Source organism: Zootoca vivipara, chromosome 7, assembly GCF_965207765.1.
Source record: "Zootoca vivipara chromosome 7, rZooViv2.hap1.1, whole genome shotgun sequence".
In the NCBI taxonomy this organism is placed as follows: domain Eukaryota; kingdom Metazoa; phylum Chordata; class Lepidosauria; order Squamata; family Lacertidae; genus Zootoca; species Zootoca vivipara.
In genome coordinates, this window is record NC_142590.1 from 59227195 (window position 1) to 59242539 (window position 15345).

A 15345-nucleotide genomic window follows, 5' to 3' on the forward strand; every position below is an offset into this window, starting at 1 on the left:
GATATAGAGCAGCACCATTAATCTGAAAAGTGTGTGCTGAGAATTGACGATGCTTTTAATTTTATTTTCCAGCTATGCTGGCAATTATTTCTGGGGTGCTCTTGAATGGAGAAGCATAGCCTTCCATATCTCTCAGATTTGCACAAAATCGGAAAACTGTACAAGCAAACCACATGAAAACTGGGTGCTGAGAATTTACAGTTCCTTGACTGTGTGCTATTGCACACTTCCTGGACAGGGAGGTTTTAAAAAACAGCCCCCAAGGTGTGCACACAGCTCTCTGTGCATGCCCTGCCAGTGCCTAATAGGCATAATAGAATCTGCATAATAGATTCAGCAGTTTGGAAGATGGGGACAAACACAAAAGGGAACACCTACTGGTATGAACAGGAAAGACCAAAGTTGTTCCTCATACACATGTGATCTAATTTGAACGAGGGAAGAAGTGGATTAACAGCTTGATAATCCTCCAGTGCGGACATGCCCTGTGAATGTGATGTCTCTCTGTTGCTTTAGGATTGTGTGGTGTTACTGAAAGTCTGCTGCAACATAGTACCTCCTTGCAGGTGTTGTTAGCCCATTTTGGACACAAGTGGCTATGCCTTATGAGACTCAAGTACCTGAAATTCCATTTCCTCGGTGTTTCAAAGGGTGCTGCCCTAGGCACCAGCTCCATTAATTTTCACTGCTCTTCGGAAAGTAGATTTGCCATTTTGCACATTGGATTAATGCACAGAGGCATTTCCTAGGGATCTGAGCCACCGTTTTTGTGCTTTATCGCAGGCATATTAAGAAATGCTCCACTCAGGTTTTGTGTGCAGTACTTTGCTAGGTAGATGCCTAGAAGAGGAGATTCTGGAAGGTACGCCTTGTTATGACAGAGCTCTAGAGTGGTGAGGAAAGCTGCACCTATTGAAATGTTCTCCTTGGCACAAGAGGTTGCTTCCACCCAACTACAAAAGGTCCAGGAACCCTGTTCTGTGATGCACCAGGTCACTCTCAATAAATGCATAGATACAAATGATAAAATGCATAGATACAAATAACTAGGGAGTGCTGGAGATCAGAGGCGTCTGCCATTGTTTCAGCTGAATTGCTCATATTGTGCAAAAAAACAAAAACAAAAAACTCTGGAAAACATGAGTGAACCAGGGATATGGGGAGGTGGGTTCTTTTTCTTTTTTGTTTGTTTGTTAGACAAATATTTGCAAGCTGATGATTTAAATTTCCAACCTTTCCCCCATCCTCCTCTTAGGGTCAGCTAAATGAAGACAAACTCAAGTGCAGGCTAGGTGCCCTGGAGAATCAATTGCAGACATGCACCCAGGTTAGTTTTAACATTGTTTCAATTCTAGAAATGTTTGATTTTTTTATAAAAAAAAGCATTTAATTTTTTTTTAAGCTGTTCCCATTTTATAAGTCAGCCTCATTGAGTTTCTTTCAAGGAAAAATGTGGGGTATGAATAAATCTCTAATAATTATAATATAATGTAATCATCTTTGGCTCAAAAAAGGACTTTTTCTCCTCTCTGAGACAATTTTCATAATTATGCCAGAAATGGCCAGTCTTTGTATTCTTAGGGCTGCTCTGTGTTTCAGAGATGAGTGCTTGGGCATGACCTACTTGACTCTAGATCACAAGTGGGTAACCTTTTTTCTGAATCTAGTGTCTAGATCACAAGTGGGTAACCTTTTTTTCTTTTTCTTTTTTAAAATTTGTTTTCCAATATACCCCCAATAATAGCCAAATTATAACAATAACAATTAATTCCCAAATTATACAATTATCAAAATGCCAATCAACTTCCAATTAATACATTTAAGTTAAAGTGGCTCCCCACATGGTGGTTTGGGTGCATTTCCGATCTTATATCACTGCATTCCATAATCTTAATTAATGCCAGTTGCATCTCACTTATTATAATATTCTCTTAGTAAACAGCTACTACATAATTAATGATTTCCATTCGTGATGTTACAATATATAAATTTATAAAGCTTCAAGTCAGGAACTCAAACTATTATCTTTTATTCTGCCTTGTGTGTGAAAACTGTTACGTCCTTCCAGATTCCCTCTGTCCATATATGGTGTTGTCTCTTTCACTTCCTAGCTGTTGTTTTCTCCCATAGTGGAACTGAATCTCGAAGTTTCTCAGAGCTCTTATCTCTCTGTCCCTCGCTTTGATGTCTTGGAACAGGCAACAGTCTGCTAGAAACCATGCTATCTGACTAGTAAAACATGTCGCAAATCTCCTTTCCAATTTTCCAATCTCTGTGACGTTCTTATCACAGCCCCCAAATTCTTTTCCTTCCAGCAAGAGATTTATCGCCCAATTAAACTTTATCTTAGATTATATTCCATCAGTAGCACACACAAATCTTAGTCTCTTTTTCCTTGTCTATTGTTAAACAGAGGTGAGGGGAATTACTTGGTCTTTCCAACATAGTCACACTTGAGCTTCCCCTAGCCCTCCTTCATTTCAGATCACACACAGCTTCCATTTTATCTTGTTAATATCAGTATTACTCCAACGTCCCTTCCTCACATATAAAAAGATATTTATTATATTCCAGAGAGGGTTGCTGAATCATAAATATATAAAAGAAGCTTAGAATAAACCAGGCATCCCCAAACTGCGGCCCTCCAGATGTTTTGGCCTACAACTCCCATGATCCCTAGCTAACAGGACCAGTGGTCGGGAAAGATGGGAATTGTAGTCCAAAACATCTGGAGGGCCGAAGTTTGGGGTTGCCTGGAATAAACAAACCATGGGTTTGTTTCAGGCCAAAGAAAATCTTATCTCAATTCAAACCTTTGATCCATGTAACTGGTATATTCCGCAGTATGTTGTTGCAACCCTTTCCCATCACGTGCTGGTACAGTGGACCCTCCGGATACAAATTAAATTCATTCCAGGGGTCCGTACTTAACCTGAAAAGTCTGTAACTGGAGGCGTTGCTTCTGTGTGCGCACGAACACAGAGCGTTTCTGCACATGCGTGTGGCACACAGAGCTCTTCTGTACATGCATGTGCGGCAAAACCCGGAAGTATATACTTCCAGGTTTGCAGCGTTCGCAACCCGAAAGTTACGTATCCAGAGCAGTACGTAACTTGAGGGTCCACTGTACTTTTAAACCTATTAAAGATCCAATTAAACAAAGAACCTCTGCTTCTTAATGGCGGCATAAATGGGAGTGTGTGCACAGCCACATTCTCTAGCAAATGGGTTTAATAATTGCCCAGTGTGAAAAAAAATCCAGGGCATGTTGTCTGCTTTGGTGAACTATGGGCCGTATTGGTTTTAATATTCTGAAGTCGGGCATTTTCCTTCAGTTCTCCATTTATTTGTTTAGAGTCACTCAAAGCGGAGCTTAAAGAGGATTCTGCTGGAGATGGAAGATCAAAAGCAGAACTATGAGCTGAAAGCGAAAGAGTCTCTTCAGAAACTCCTTGAGGAGAAACTGCAGGTGGAAGGGCAGCTTCAGAATGCCCAGGTAGGTGTGGAATTTCAGCCTGGAACAAGGACAGGATTGGGCAGCAATTTACATAACATGCTCCATCTTTACATACATGCAGGAATTTTGTTGTACGTTCAGTACAAGGCTGAAGCTCCAGCGCAATGTGAGAGGTGTGTTTTTGGAGCATGGTTGCTGACAATAACCACTTGGCTGCATCATTCTGGTCAGGTCTGCTTGAAGCATAACCTTAATCACATTGCTCAATTGAAAGACCAGGGTGGGGATTTTGCCTGCCTTCACTACACCAACTTCCACAAGCTTTGCTTTACCCCACTAAGCATGTATTACCCCACCCCGTGTACAAGGGGGTTATTTCAGGTAACATGCAAATAAGTGTAACAACTCTGCAAAGCAGCCACATGTCTTTCTGTGGTGGGTGGTTGATTATGTACCTTCAGAAAGTATTAAACTGATGCAGTATACTTACTAAAAGACTTGAGCCAATCAGGCATTCTCTGGCTCAGATCTCACCTCCGCTCCTCTTTCTCTGCCTAAAGCTCCAACAAGGAGTGTGTTCCCATTACCTCCTTAGAGTGTACTTAATTTGGGTTTTCGGATGTATTTCATAGGCTTAAGGACTCTAATCATTGTGAATCTGGTTTGAGAAACAATGCATCAAACACCACCATTTTTCAAACAAGGTACAGTCATACCTTGGATCCCAAACGCCTTGCGAGTCAAACGTTTTGGCTCCTGAATGCCACAAACCTGAACATTTTGGAAGTTGAATGGACTTCCAGAACAGATTCTGTTCGACTTCCGAGGTACCACTGTACAGGATGCAAATGCATTTTGGATAACTTGGTGTGAACATGGAGTAAAAACCCAGCGCTTGGAAAGACGTGTGCACAGTAAACAGGGCTGTGAACACAACCAAGGCATCTTACTTATTTTTAAATGTTCTGTTAGCAGTATAGCAAAGGAGAGAAAAGCGCTAAATAAAATCCCACATTAATAAATGAATACATTTATCAATCATTTGAATTAATTTTCAGCAAAGCTTCAGTATACTATAGATCCCAAATAAAGCCCCACATAATAACTAACATAAATGCATGTGTGCACAGTGACTGGCCACATTGCAGACCTTTTATTTTATGTCTCTGAAAACTGGATGTCCAGCAGCCACATGGAGAGGAGAGTTAACCTATTCCTCATGCACCATCTCACAAAGAGAAAAAGGACTCATCCCTCTTGCCCTTTGGAGTGGCTATTTTCTACAGCAGTTTTAGAGGGTAATTTTTCATTGGGAAAGTATCATATAGAGCAGGGGTTGTAATGTGGTTCCCTCCAGATTTTTATTTTTTGGACTACCACCTCCATCACTCTCTACCATTGCCCATGATTGGCTGATGGGAGTTGTAGCCCAAGAAAAAAACAAGTAGCGGGAAGCACATTGGCTACCTCTGGTACTGTATAAGGGAAAACTTAGCTTCCTTCCTCCACATTGCCCTAGTCCAAATTTGGGGACCTGCTTGTGTTATTTGTTTTTTGAAAGAATGAAGGATACATAAATGTGATCAAATATTAAACATATTATCTGGATTGGCCTTTCACATCCCCACTAGATGGCACCATATGGAAAGCTATGTGGCATAAAATAGAAGATTGCTAGTGGAGCAAGATCTGTATTCCCCTCTTGCTTCTGAGGTTGCCAGATAGTATTTCTGGAAGTAAATTTGAAAATAGCAAATGCCTGAAGCTCTCTTTAATAACACGTATCTTGAAGGAAAACAGCAGTGGGGAGAGGATTAAGGTTAGCCTAAGGTATCCACATCCATAAATCTCAGGGACAGATCAGTTATTTTTGCACAAGCAAATAAATGCAGACAGAAAGAAGACGAAAATTGGGTTGCTTCTCTGCCCTCTTGGGAAACCCCAGGAACAATTTTTGGGAGGGGCAGAAGAGATGGAAGGGAAGTTCCATTATGTTATAATGAATGTGGTGTTTTCCATCTACACTACTACAGAATCATGGAGGTAATTTAGCCCAAATCCCTGCTCAATGCACTCCTACATTAGGAGGCCTGTGGGCTTGGTCTATTCCCACCCCTCCCTACAGCCACCAATTTTGCCTGCAGTAGTGGAATCTGTGGCCAGTGATATTGTAGTGCTGGAATGGGCCCTGCCCAGTGCTATGATGGGAAGGAAAGCTTTCCCCTGCTTCTCTGTTGATCTGTATCAATCAGCGGAGGAGCTCTGTGCCTGCCTCTGCGTGTGAAAGACTTGTGCTCTGTGTATGTATGCACAAGACTGTGAGTTACCCACATACACTTTGTGGCTACCCCCACTCCTGACCTATGGCCTGTGGCCTGTGGCGGGGCCGGAATGACCCTCAGTTAGCCTGGAACTACAGCATGCCTGGGAGCCTCCTGACCTCTGCTTAAATTCCCTCAACGAAGGAGAGAGCCCAGCTGCTCCTGGGGCACTGTGCTCCACTGACAAACAAGTCTTAGGTAGTTTCATTTCCGTGCCATCTCCACCTGTTGGCTCTAGTCCTGCCACCTGACACAGCTGACCTCCTGAGTTCCCATCCCAAGTCATGGAGATCACAGCTTGCTTTATCCACGCCACCTGCTCCCCTTGTCGCTTGTCACTCTCGAGAAGGCATGCTTGTCGACTTTCACCCTTACATGCGACCATGTTCCTCCTAGAGAGCCCTAGCTGTTGCAGAAGAAGACTGTGCCCTCTGGAAAGAACACTACAACACATTAAACGAAGACTGGAGCCAGCTGACTGACAAGCACATTGAACTGGAAAACAATCTTCATGTCCTGGAGAACAAACTTCAGGTAGCTTCCTTGTCCTTCTGTGAGCCCACCTTTCCTTGCACAGCAGCAAGTCTGGCAATCAGTTCTCAAAGTCAGAATTTAAAATGGGAGTAATAGTGGCTAACATCACAGGATTCTTGAGAGGGTGAGTCATGGCCAGAGAATGAACAAATTGTCGCTGAGAAATTCACATTCCCCAAAGCCTGTTGGGGATTATGCGTGTTGGCTGGAGAATGTACAAAATTCAGTATAGATATGCATATTTCCCAGGGCCTGTTGATATCATGCATAATGAACCGAGACTGTATAAATTCAGTTGATACATGGTTGTTTTTTAAAAAATAATAATATTGATATTTTATTGGAAAATGTTCCGTTATAAAACAATATGTACATTTCTCAAGACCCGTTGGCGACTATGTGTAATGACTGGGAAAGGTGCACAATTTTATATTCACAGGCAGATTATGTGCTTGAGGCCTGAATATGCGCAATGGATAGTTGTTACGCACATTTACTGCTCAACTTACATTACCCCCCTGTCCTGACCTTTTAATGCCCATGCCCCTCTCAGGACAGCTTACATCCATTAAAAATCACAATACAATAAAAAAAATATATTAAAATATCAAAACAACAACAACAAAAATACATAAAATATGCAGCATTAAGAACAACAGAGACAGAGATCACTGATAAAAATGGCCTCAGATAATACTTAGCAACAGGGCTTTTTTTTCTAGAAAAAGAGGTGCAGGAACTTGTTGACCTTTTTTTTAGAGGGAGAGCCCACCACAGCCGCAGCAGCCTAGAGAGGTGTGTTCAAGCTGAAAAAAGCCCTGCTTAGCAGGCAAAAGCATCACACCAAACAAAAAATTAATCACCATCCGAAAACAACAACTAGAGAAGGGGACATCTGCATTTTATGGTATTCCAAAGTGTTGGTGCAGCAGTCCCTGAAAAGGCCTTATCTCTTGTCATCAACCATACCTACATCCTAGTTGCGACACCGAGAATGGCCTCTCCTTCTGATCTTACGGAGCAGGCAGGATGAAGGATGGGAGGCGATGATCCTTTAAGCATCCTGGGCCTATGTTAGACCTCATCCTGAACCTGATGGTCCAGTTCATAGCTGCTGTGCTGAGAATAGTGACTCATTATGCTAGTACAGGAGGCCAGTTCAGGGCTCCTGTTGCTGCGCTTGCACCACACCGTCTCCCCCCATTTGCCACCTTGCTCCTTTTCCCATCTCCCTCCTGAGGAGCAGCAGCTGCTCACCTGCTGGACTGCCAGGTAAGTGCCTCTGCCTCACCATGCCACAAGAATTCCCACAAGCCTTTCTCTAGTTATTTCTTTGCTAACCAGTTCCTTGTTATTGCGGCTGTTTGCTACCTGCAGTGGTCTGACAACCAGAACTTTCAGCTGCACCAAGCCCTGCAGAGCTCTGAGACTGAACGTGCCCAGCTCTATTCCAGAATTAATAATCTGCAAGAAGACTACAAGGTCACAATTGAGTGTCTCAGTGTAGTGGAAGGTAAGACATTTGTAGAGGAAACAGGAGATTGGATGCTGACTGATCTGGGTCTTGGGCAGATCGGGAAAATGAAAAGTTACAGGTTTCAAAAATAAAATACTGTACATGACTCTTAGAACTAACCTGCTGTTTTGAGCATAGTGTCAACTGTTAGGTTTCAGTCAGTTATTTTTAGGGGAAAGGAGCTGATTCAGATGTTGGTGAGAAGCAAGTGGCACAGCCCTTATTTACAGCTGTACCTCCTCTGAACGGGCAGAGTAGATTGCTTGTCTGAAAGATGACTCTAATGTCTAGCTTTGCAAGCTAGATTGAGGATACTTCTTACCAAAAGTGCTAGCTTTCTACATGCTAGGATAGGATGCTTGTGAGCAAGCAATTCTCTCTATACGTTCAGTCATATGGACGATTGTACTGCATACCTCCCTGAACATTTGGGTATTTATTTTTTGTTTTGAATATGCATATTCAGCCTGCCATGTAAAATATATTCAGGCAATGTACAAAAAGTCAAAGTCAGGTCACTTCCTCAGAAAAAAAAATAACTTTTTGGGAAACATGGACCCTATTTCTGTTTGGGCTGGGAGCTGCTTGAGGAATACCAAACAAGGTATATAATGTGTAGATCTGTTTTCCCCATCTGAGCAGCGGCAATAACACATTCTTGATTCCTATAGTTTCAGTAAAAGAAAAACATTTACAAATTTGCAAAACCACAGTGTAGTGCTGACCCCTTAATTTCAGTGGGCTAAAGCATGAGTCCCACCTGAATACAACTCTCACCTGCGGTGGCAAATAATGCTGTTTGGGAGAAGGAAAAGCCCTGCATGGAGTCAACTGTGTTGTTCCTGAATGGTTTTGTTAATTTCAGGCAAGCTGCGAAGTGAAGAGAGAGATAAGCTGCAGCTGGAGGCAACAATTAAACATTTACACAGTAAGTAAACCACAGCGATCCAAAGAAATTGACAGTGAACATGCAGGACCACAAACAGAGCGTTTACACATTGTGCTTCATGGTATAATAGCCCTATTTAAAATCCCTCTGGGTATAATTCATTTGGTTCCTTAAAAAAGTGTAAATATTTTAGAGTACAGAGATAATTACTGCATACTTCAATTTTTACAGCTGTTTTCCTTTGCTACAGTCACATGTGGAGAGAGACAGGAAGGAGGCGTTGCCAGCTGTACATCTGAATGTGGCAATAGTTTTCTGATTATGTTTAATAATAGGTTGTGTCATTGAAAGGGTGCTCAGTAAGGGTTGACATCATGAAGGATGCTTTGTGCAAGAAGATTTTTGCATATGCCCACAACTCCCATATTGGCAAAAAACATGTACCGGTACTTCTCATGAATACCACACGGAGCATTTGAACATGTTGTACACAGGCAGGAAAATGTTGTATGCATTGATCTTTGCAAAAAATAGCTGAGATTTGTGCTCCCACGTTAACTCCTACTTGCAAAGGAGCCAGCTGTCCCCAAACATAACTTCACAAATGTTTGCACACATTTGATGATTCAAACTACCAAAGATCAAGAGATTTTATTTAATTTCTCAGAACTCCGTAGTTACTTGATTACCAAAAGAATAAAAGGGACAACACTGCTCAGATTTTCAACTTTGGGAGCAACTAATGGGCATTTTTTTCAGTCCCAGGTCAAGTCCAAAATACCTGCTGGCAGGATAAGGTGGCAAGTTATTTAAGGATGTGCACCTAACCCACCATAAGAAGTGGTTGTTTCAGTGTGTGCTGGTCCCCTGCTTGTCCTTTTGACTAAGTAGGGGTTGTTGCAGCAGCAGTACAGTCTATGCGGTCTGCAACTGTTTGCAACCCCCATGCAACTGTATGAATTGTTCGTGAAGAACTGAATCGAGTGTTGGAGACAGAAAAGTCGTGTGGAGAGAGAGAGAAGCTATTAGTTCATGCAAGCATTCTGCATTATGATCTGCTCTGGTTTCTTCCATTTGCAGATGGGATGCAGAATCAGTCCAGTTCGGGAAGATGAGATGCAAAGAACTCATCTAAACTAGTAGTGGGACTTCTGGGCATCTGGGATTTTGTGACTGGTACTCTAAGAACCACTCCTCACAGGATAGGAGTGTGCTCTCAGATTAAGAACCACAAATAGAAGCATTCCACATAGTGTGTACAGTATTGTTACTGGTCTGCAAAAGGCTGCTTGAAATATATATCACTGTTAGAAATTTTCGCCTCCATTGGCATGCAGCTGTATCTATTGGAGCAAGCTTTTATTGGAGCAAGCTTCTTGTACAATAAATGATTTTTGCTCAAACGTTGATGTCCACTTTTTTTTGTTTTTCAAAGTAGTTTTTATTAAAGATTTTATTGGGTTACAAAAGTACGTGCATTGTCTCTATTTTCAGGTCACAGAGATATTTCACCAGATCAGTTACACTCAGTGTGAGGCATTAATGTTTTATATAGTACAGTATAAGGTTCTTTGTTGATTTTACCACATTGCTGATTTTTTTATTTTAAAAAATTAAACTACGAAGTGTAAACAGAGGAGAGCACACTGGTGCTGTGATGCCTGCTGAGATTCCCAGATAGCTCAGAGAATTGTGAAAGTATCCATTTTGTTCTGTAGCTAGCAGGTCTGGACTCAGCTCAGCCAGAACCAAACAGTCCAAAGACCCTGAAGGGGAGATAGAAAGCAGCTTGGACCAGCTGCAAAAGAGGACATCCCAGCTTGCAGCTAAGGAAAAAGAGGTGAGGAGGTGACTCAAGCAGCTAATGAGATTAAAGGATCTCATTAGGAGATTAACTGCTATTTTCAAATGCCTTCCAATGCAGGTCCGAAAACACTGGATGGCAACAGATACCTGCTATGTGTGCATCATTTCAGTGTGCATATCTGATAACCATACAGCTGAAAACACTTTAAAAAAAAAATAAGCACATTGATTTGAAAGGCTTGCTTTCAGCCACTTTTCCCCATTGGCTGCACCTGCATTCAGACATTAACACTGAACTATGGTTTAGTGCAGGGAGAAGGAACCTCAGGCCTGCAGCTTTAAGGCCTTTTCTATCCAATCTGCAGGACTTTCCCCAGCCTATAGCCCCCAGGCTTCAGGTTTTCCTGACCCCATTTGAACTGGACATGGTAGTGACAAACCTCTGTGTTAAATCACTGTAGTACTCAATGCCAGAGTAGGTCCACTGAAGTTAATGGAATGGCTAACATCGGTTTATTTATTTCATTGGAGCTACTTTGAGTATAACTTAGCTGAATGCAACCCAAGGTGTAAGAGCTTTCCCTATGTGTGCTGCTTCCCCCCTCCCCACTGCTTTTCTCCTCCAGCACCTTTCTCCCAGCCAAGCTCACCTGTGGTTAGTTGAAAAGCATTGGGACTATGCAGACTACATGGATTGTGCTGCAGGTACATGAGGATTTAACACTTTACCTCCATCCTCCTTTTGCTCTTGCGATTGGACACCCCAGATTTAAACCTACTGCACTCATCTAGTTTGGCTCTAAGCCAGTGTTCGAAACTCCCATTGTTCTGAGCATACTTTATGACAGGGAATTTCATTAGCAGGAGCAGTTTCTGAGCTCTGTGTGCAGTACTGAGCCTAAGATTTCAGATTAAAACTGCAGAGTGGAAGGAGGACCTTTTTCTGCCTTCCCACTTATAGCAACTTTCTGAAGCCTCATATGAATATTAGGGGGGTGGGCAGAGGAAGAACTAGAGCAGGTATCCCCAAACTGTGGCCCTCCAGATGTTTTGGCCTACAACTCCCATGATCCCTAGCTAACAGGACCAGTGGTCAGGGATGATGGGAATTGTAGTCCAAAACATCTGGAGGGCCGAGGTTTGGGGATGCCTGAACTAGAGCAGTGTTTCTCAACCAGTGTGCCTCCAGATGTTTTGGGACTACAACTCCCATCATTCCTGACCACTGGTCTTGCTAGCTAGGGATGATGGGAGTTGTAGTCCCAAAACATCTGGAGGCACACTGGTTGAGAAACACTGAACTAGAGCATGTAAAAGATGAACATAATACTTTAGCTGTAGTTCATTCATTTTCAGCTTTGTATTGTTATAAAAAAGTGCGCCTAGACATTCCATTATTGTACCCACAACCTAGGTTTAAGGTGCCATTTAGCTCCTAACTTTTATATCAGTTTCTAACACTGCTCTAAGCAACATGCTGAAAGGTAAGAGGGACACAGGTAAGCCTGTTACCTGCATATCCGGAGTTTTGAAACAGCTTGCATTCCATAATTCAAGGAAACAAAAATATAAAAGTTTACAATTTTATTAAAAGATTCTTAGAAGGATCTGTTCACAATTGTAAAATATTTTATTAGCAGTGTAAATCTATGGCACACAAAAGGTGGGAGTTTTAATTACAGACTGTAGGCATATGAACAATGGACATTCTAGCCCTTGTTAGATTTTATGGTTGTTAGCAAATACATTCCGTATCCTGCCAGGAGTCATTCTCAAGAGTCTTTACATGTTCTGAACATTTTCTTCATGAGATCATTGCTTCCTTCTTGGACAGAGTATTTTCTGAGTCCATGCAACTTGAGTGACAAAAGAGCAGAAGGGACATTTGAAAAGTGACTTAGATGCTTTTAGAGGTTATTGTTGTTTCTGCGCTTTATGGAAATCATAGAATTGTAGAGTTGGAAGGGACCCTGAGGATCATCTAGTCCAACCCTGTGCAATGCAGGAATTTGCAGCTGTCCCATATGGGGATCAAACCTGCAACCTTGGTGTTAATAGCACCACACTCTAACCAACTGAGCTATCCAGTGAAATGAATATTCATAGCAATGTTCCTATCAGTCAGAGCTCATTCTAATGATCCACATCCAGTGTAAGTTTTCTTTCTGTTTTGGAAGAAGCATCCTGGACGTGTACGGAAGAGCAACCAAACAAAAAAAGTAGGCAAACATCTTATGTGCAGACTTCCAAATTGTGATTCCCTAGGACACATGTCAGTTTGAAGAAAACAAATCACTGCTGATTCATGTGACCATCTGTAATCATTTTGAAATCCTGCACACAGCATGCAAAAACATTGCCCAAGGTGGCAGCTGCACACTATTGACTAGCTGGTTGTGGACAGCCAGCAGATAACAGTTTGTTCAAGTGGCTCTCTGGTGCCTACTTTGAATGCTTGTATGAATTGGCGCTAAAACAAAACAAAACAAGGGACAGACTCAGGCTATTAAAAATAAAAGGCTTCACAATAACTAGAAAGTCCAGATTTTTCAAACCAAAGTTTCTACAAATAGGTGCACATGCATGGTATTCTCCAATATTCTGAACTAAATGATGTCAAAGGCGCATGAACCACCTTCACAGGACATCACACCCAATTGCACTATGCATGCTCAGATATTAATGTGAAAACAGCAAACCCCACTGTTTGCTAGGCCTTGGAGTCAGGAGGAGAGACCCGATACCATTTCTTTCTTAGGGGAAATTGTATGAATAGCAGCTGACAATGAATGCTTTTTGAAGACCATGGATTGAATCCCACAAAGTGATTGTGCAAATGGAATGGTTTCTGCTCATGCAATGAAAACTCACCCTCTCTCTGCACACGGACCCCAAACTTGCTCTGGAGGGTTGGGGAAGAAAACAGGCAGGCATTTACAGGGGAACATTTACTTGTGGAAGTTGTTCTGCTCATGCAATGACTTTGTTGAATTTGTCTGTTCATCAGGATAGGAAAACTTGTATCAATACACTTCATTCACAATAACATTTATAGGAACTAGAAGTCATTCAAGTTTAATGTCATTTTCTCACATTACATGCTGCGTTAACCTTATTCATAGCCTGAAACAAGGAGGAAATTTTTAGCCAATGGTGAAGGAAGCCCTAGATGTGCTGTGAAGTAAGGTGGGAGAGAAAGCCAGGTTTAGGACAGTAGAACTATCCAGCCTGGTTCAGGATCAGGGATGCTCAAGGTGCTGCCGCCACAATAAACTTATTGGTAATTGCTGCCCTCAAAACCATTTTGAAAAAGCGGAGTGAACAACCTTCATACTAAACACTCGTTTGCTTTCTTGCCCAGTGCAGAGATCTCCGTTGTGAGCTAGAGGTTCTGAGTGACGAGTACCACAGCTGCCTTGCCAAGTTACAGCAGTGCCGAGATGAGATCAGTCACCCTCAGAGCAAAAAGACCCAAGTAGGAATTCACTCTGAATGCCCCCTTTGTGCTACCTTATACTGTTGATATAGTCTGTTGATAGAGCATGCCATGTCGGGCATGGGCGTAGCCAGGATTTTTGTTGGGGGGGGGGCGGGCAGAACCTCAGTTAGTGATGTATTTTTTATTGATTTGGGGGGGGGGCAGCTGCCCCTCTCCCCCGCAGCTACACCCATGATGTCAGGTCAAAATGTGAGTCAGTGCTCTTAAGATTTCAGCACAAACTCAAAACAGTAATGCTGGGACAACCTTCATGGACCAGCGAGATACAGGAAAGTGCAACTGTTTCAGGTTCACTAGAGTGGTGGGTTTGGGCAGTTCTTGTATTTTATTTATGATAAGTTCCGAATTAATCAGTCTTCAGCATCTATGCAGTGAGTCTCATTAGTTGTCTTTGCAAAGTGGGGGAAATATTCTACTCCCAAAAATTCAATAATATCACCGTTCCATGCAAATAGAACCACAGACTTTGTTGGAATAAAATACAAAAGCGAAGTATAGGAGAGACTTAAGTGTAGCTGATCGAATAGAGGGAGGAATTACAGAGACACATGATACCCTAGTTTATCTTATTAGATTTCTCTCTTTTTCCCCCGCAGAGATGGCAGGATCATTGGATTCCTCTCCTACTGGTAGTGATGGCAACGGCTGTAGTATCCTACTTATTAAATTTTGTACCCTGAGTACAACCTACCTTTAGTTTTGCTTATGTTACTGTTTTTGCATTTGGGCATTCTGAGTTGTCTACAGAGAGTGACTATTTTTGTATCAAACCTGTTTTTAATTTCTTACAGAATTTTGAACTTTGCTATCTCCTAAAGGCGTTTGTTGGACTGCTTGGCTTTGTATGTTGCTTCATTTGGCTGTTGTATTCTTTAAAAAATAATAATTAAAGTCTACAATACAAAAAGTACAGTGTCTGTCTGATGCATCCACTTTCCAGAGGGTTTTGTATGGGAATGTCACACAATTGCCTTAGCTTTGGAAACCTCAAAACCCACAATCCAGCTATGTGCTGTCTGATCATGTAGGACAAGGCTGGAGAACCCATGTCCCTACAACTTCCATCATCCTGTAGAGTCAAACCTCGGCTCCCAAACACTTCTGTTTTGGAACGTTTTGGCTCCCGAACGCCGAAAACCCAGAAGTAAATGCTCTAGTTTTCTAATGTTTTTCGGAAGATGAATATCTGACACGGCTTCCACTTGAGTGCAGGAAGCTCTTGCAACCAATCGGAAGCCATGCCTCGATTGTCAAACATTTCAGAAGCCAAACGGGCTTCCGGAACGGATTACGTTCGACAACCGAGGTTTGACTGTACTAGTA

At 42.1% G+C, this 15345-nt stretch overlaps 1 protein-coding gene across 8 annotated transcripts in view; it reads left to right on the top strand.

The window, feature by feature from the left end:
* The window catches only part of TRAF3IP3 (TRAF3 interacting protein 3), a 34639-nt gene extending 19710 nt beyond the window's left edge, over positions 1 to 14929 (top strand). For 6 of the 8 annotated variants that reach the window (XM_088674358.1, XM_088674357.1, XM_088674360.1 and 3 more), the window contains 8 exons: positions 1256 to 1327; positions 3356 to 3496; positions 6175 to 6312; positions 7690 to 7825; positions 8694 to 8756; positions 10436 to 10557; positions 13885 to 13998; positions 14619 to 14929. In XM_088674358.1, coding sequence (XP_088530484.1) covers positions 1256 to 1327; positions 3356 to 3496; positions 6175 to 6312; positions 7690 to 7825; positions 8694 to 8756; positions 10436 to 10557; positions 13885 to 13998; positions 14619 to 14702 — 870 coding nt within the window. In that variant the 3' untranslated portion in view covers positions 14703 to 14929. Of the gene's footprint in view, positions 1 to 1255; positions 1328 to 3355; positions 3497 to 6174; positions 6313 to 7689; positions 7826 to 8693; positions 8757 to 9797; positions 10121 to 10435; positions 10558 to 13884; positions 13999 to 14618 lie in introns of those variants that run through there. The other 2 variants (XR_004693044.3, XM_035122662.3) reach the window with 2 other exon arrangements.
* Positions 14930 to 15345: the final 416 nt, after the last annotated feature.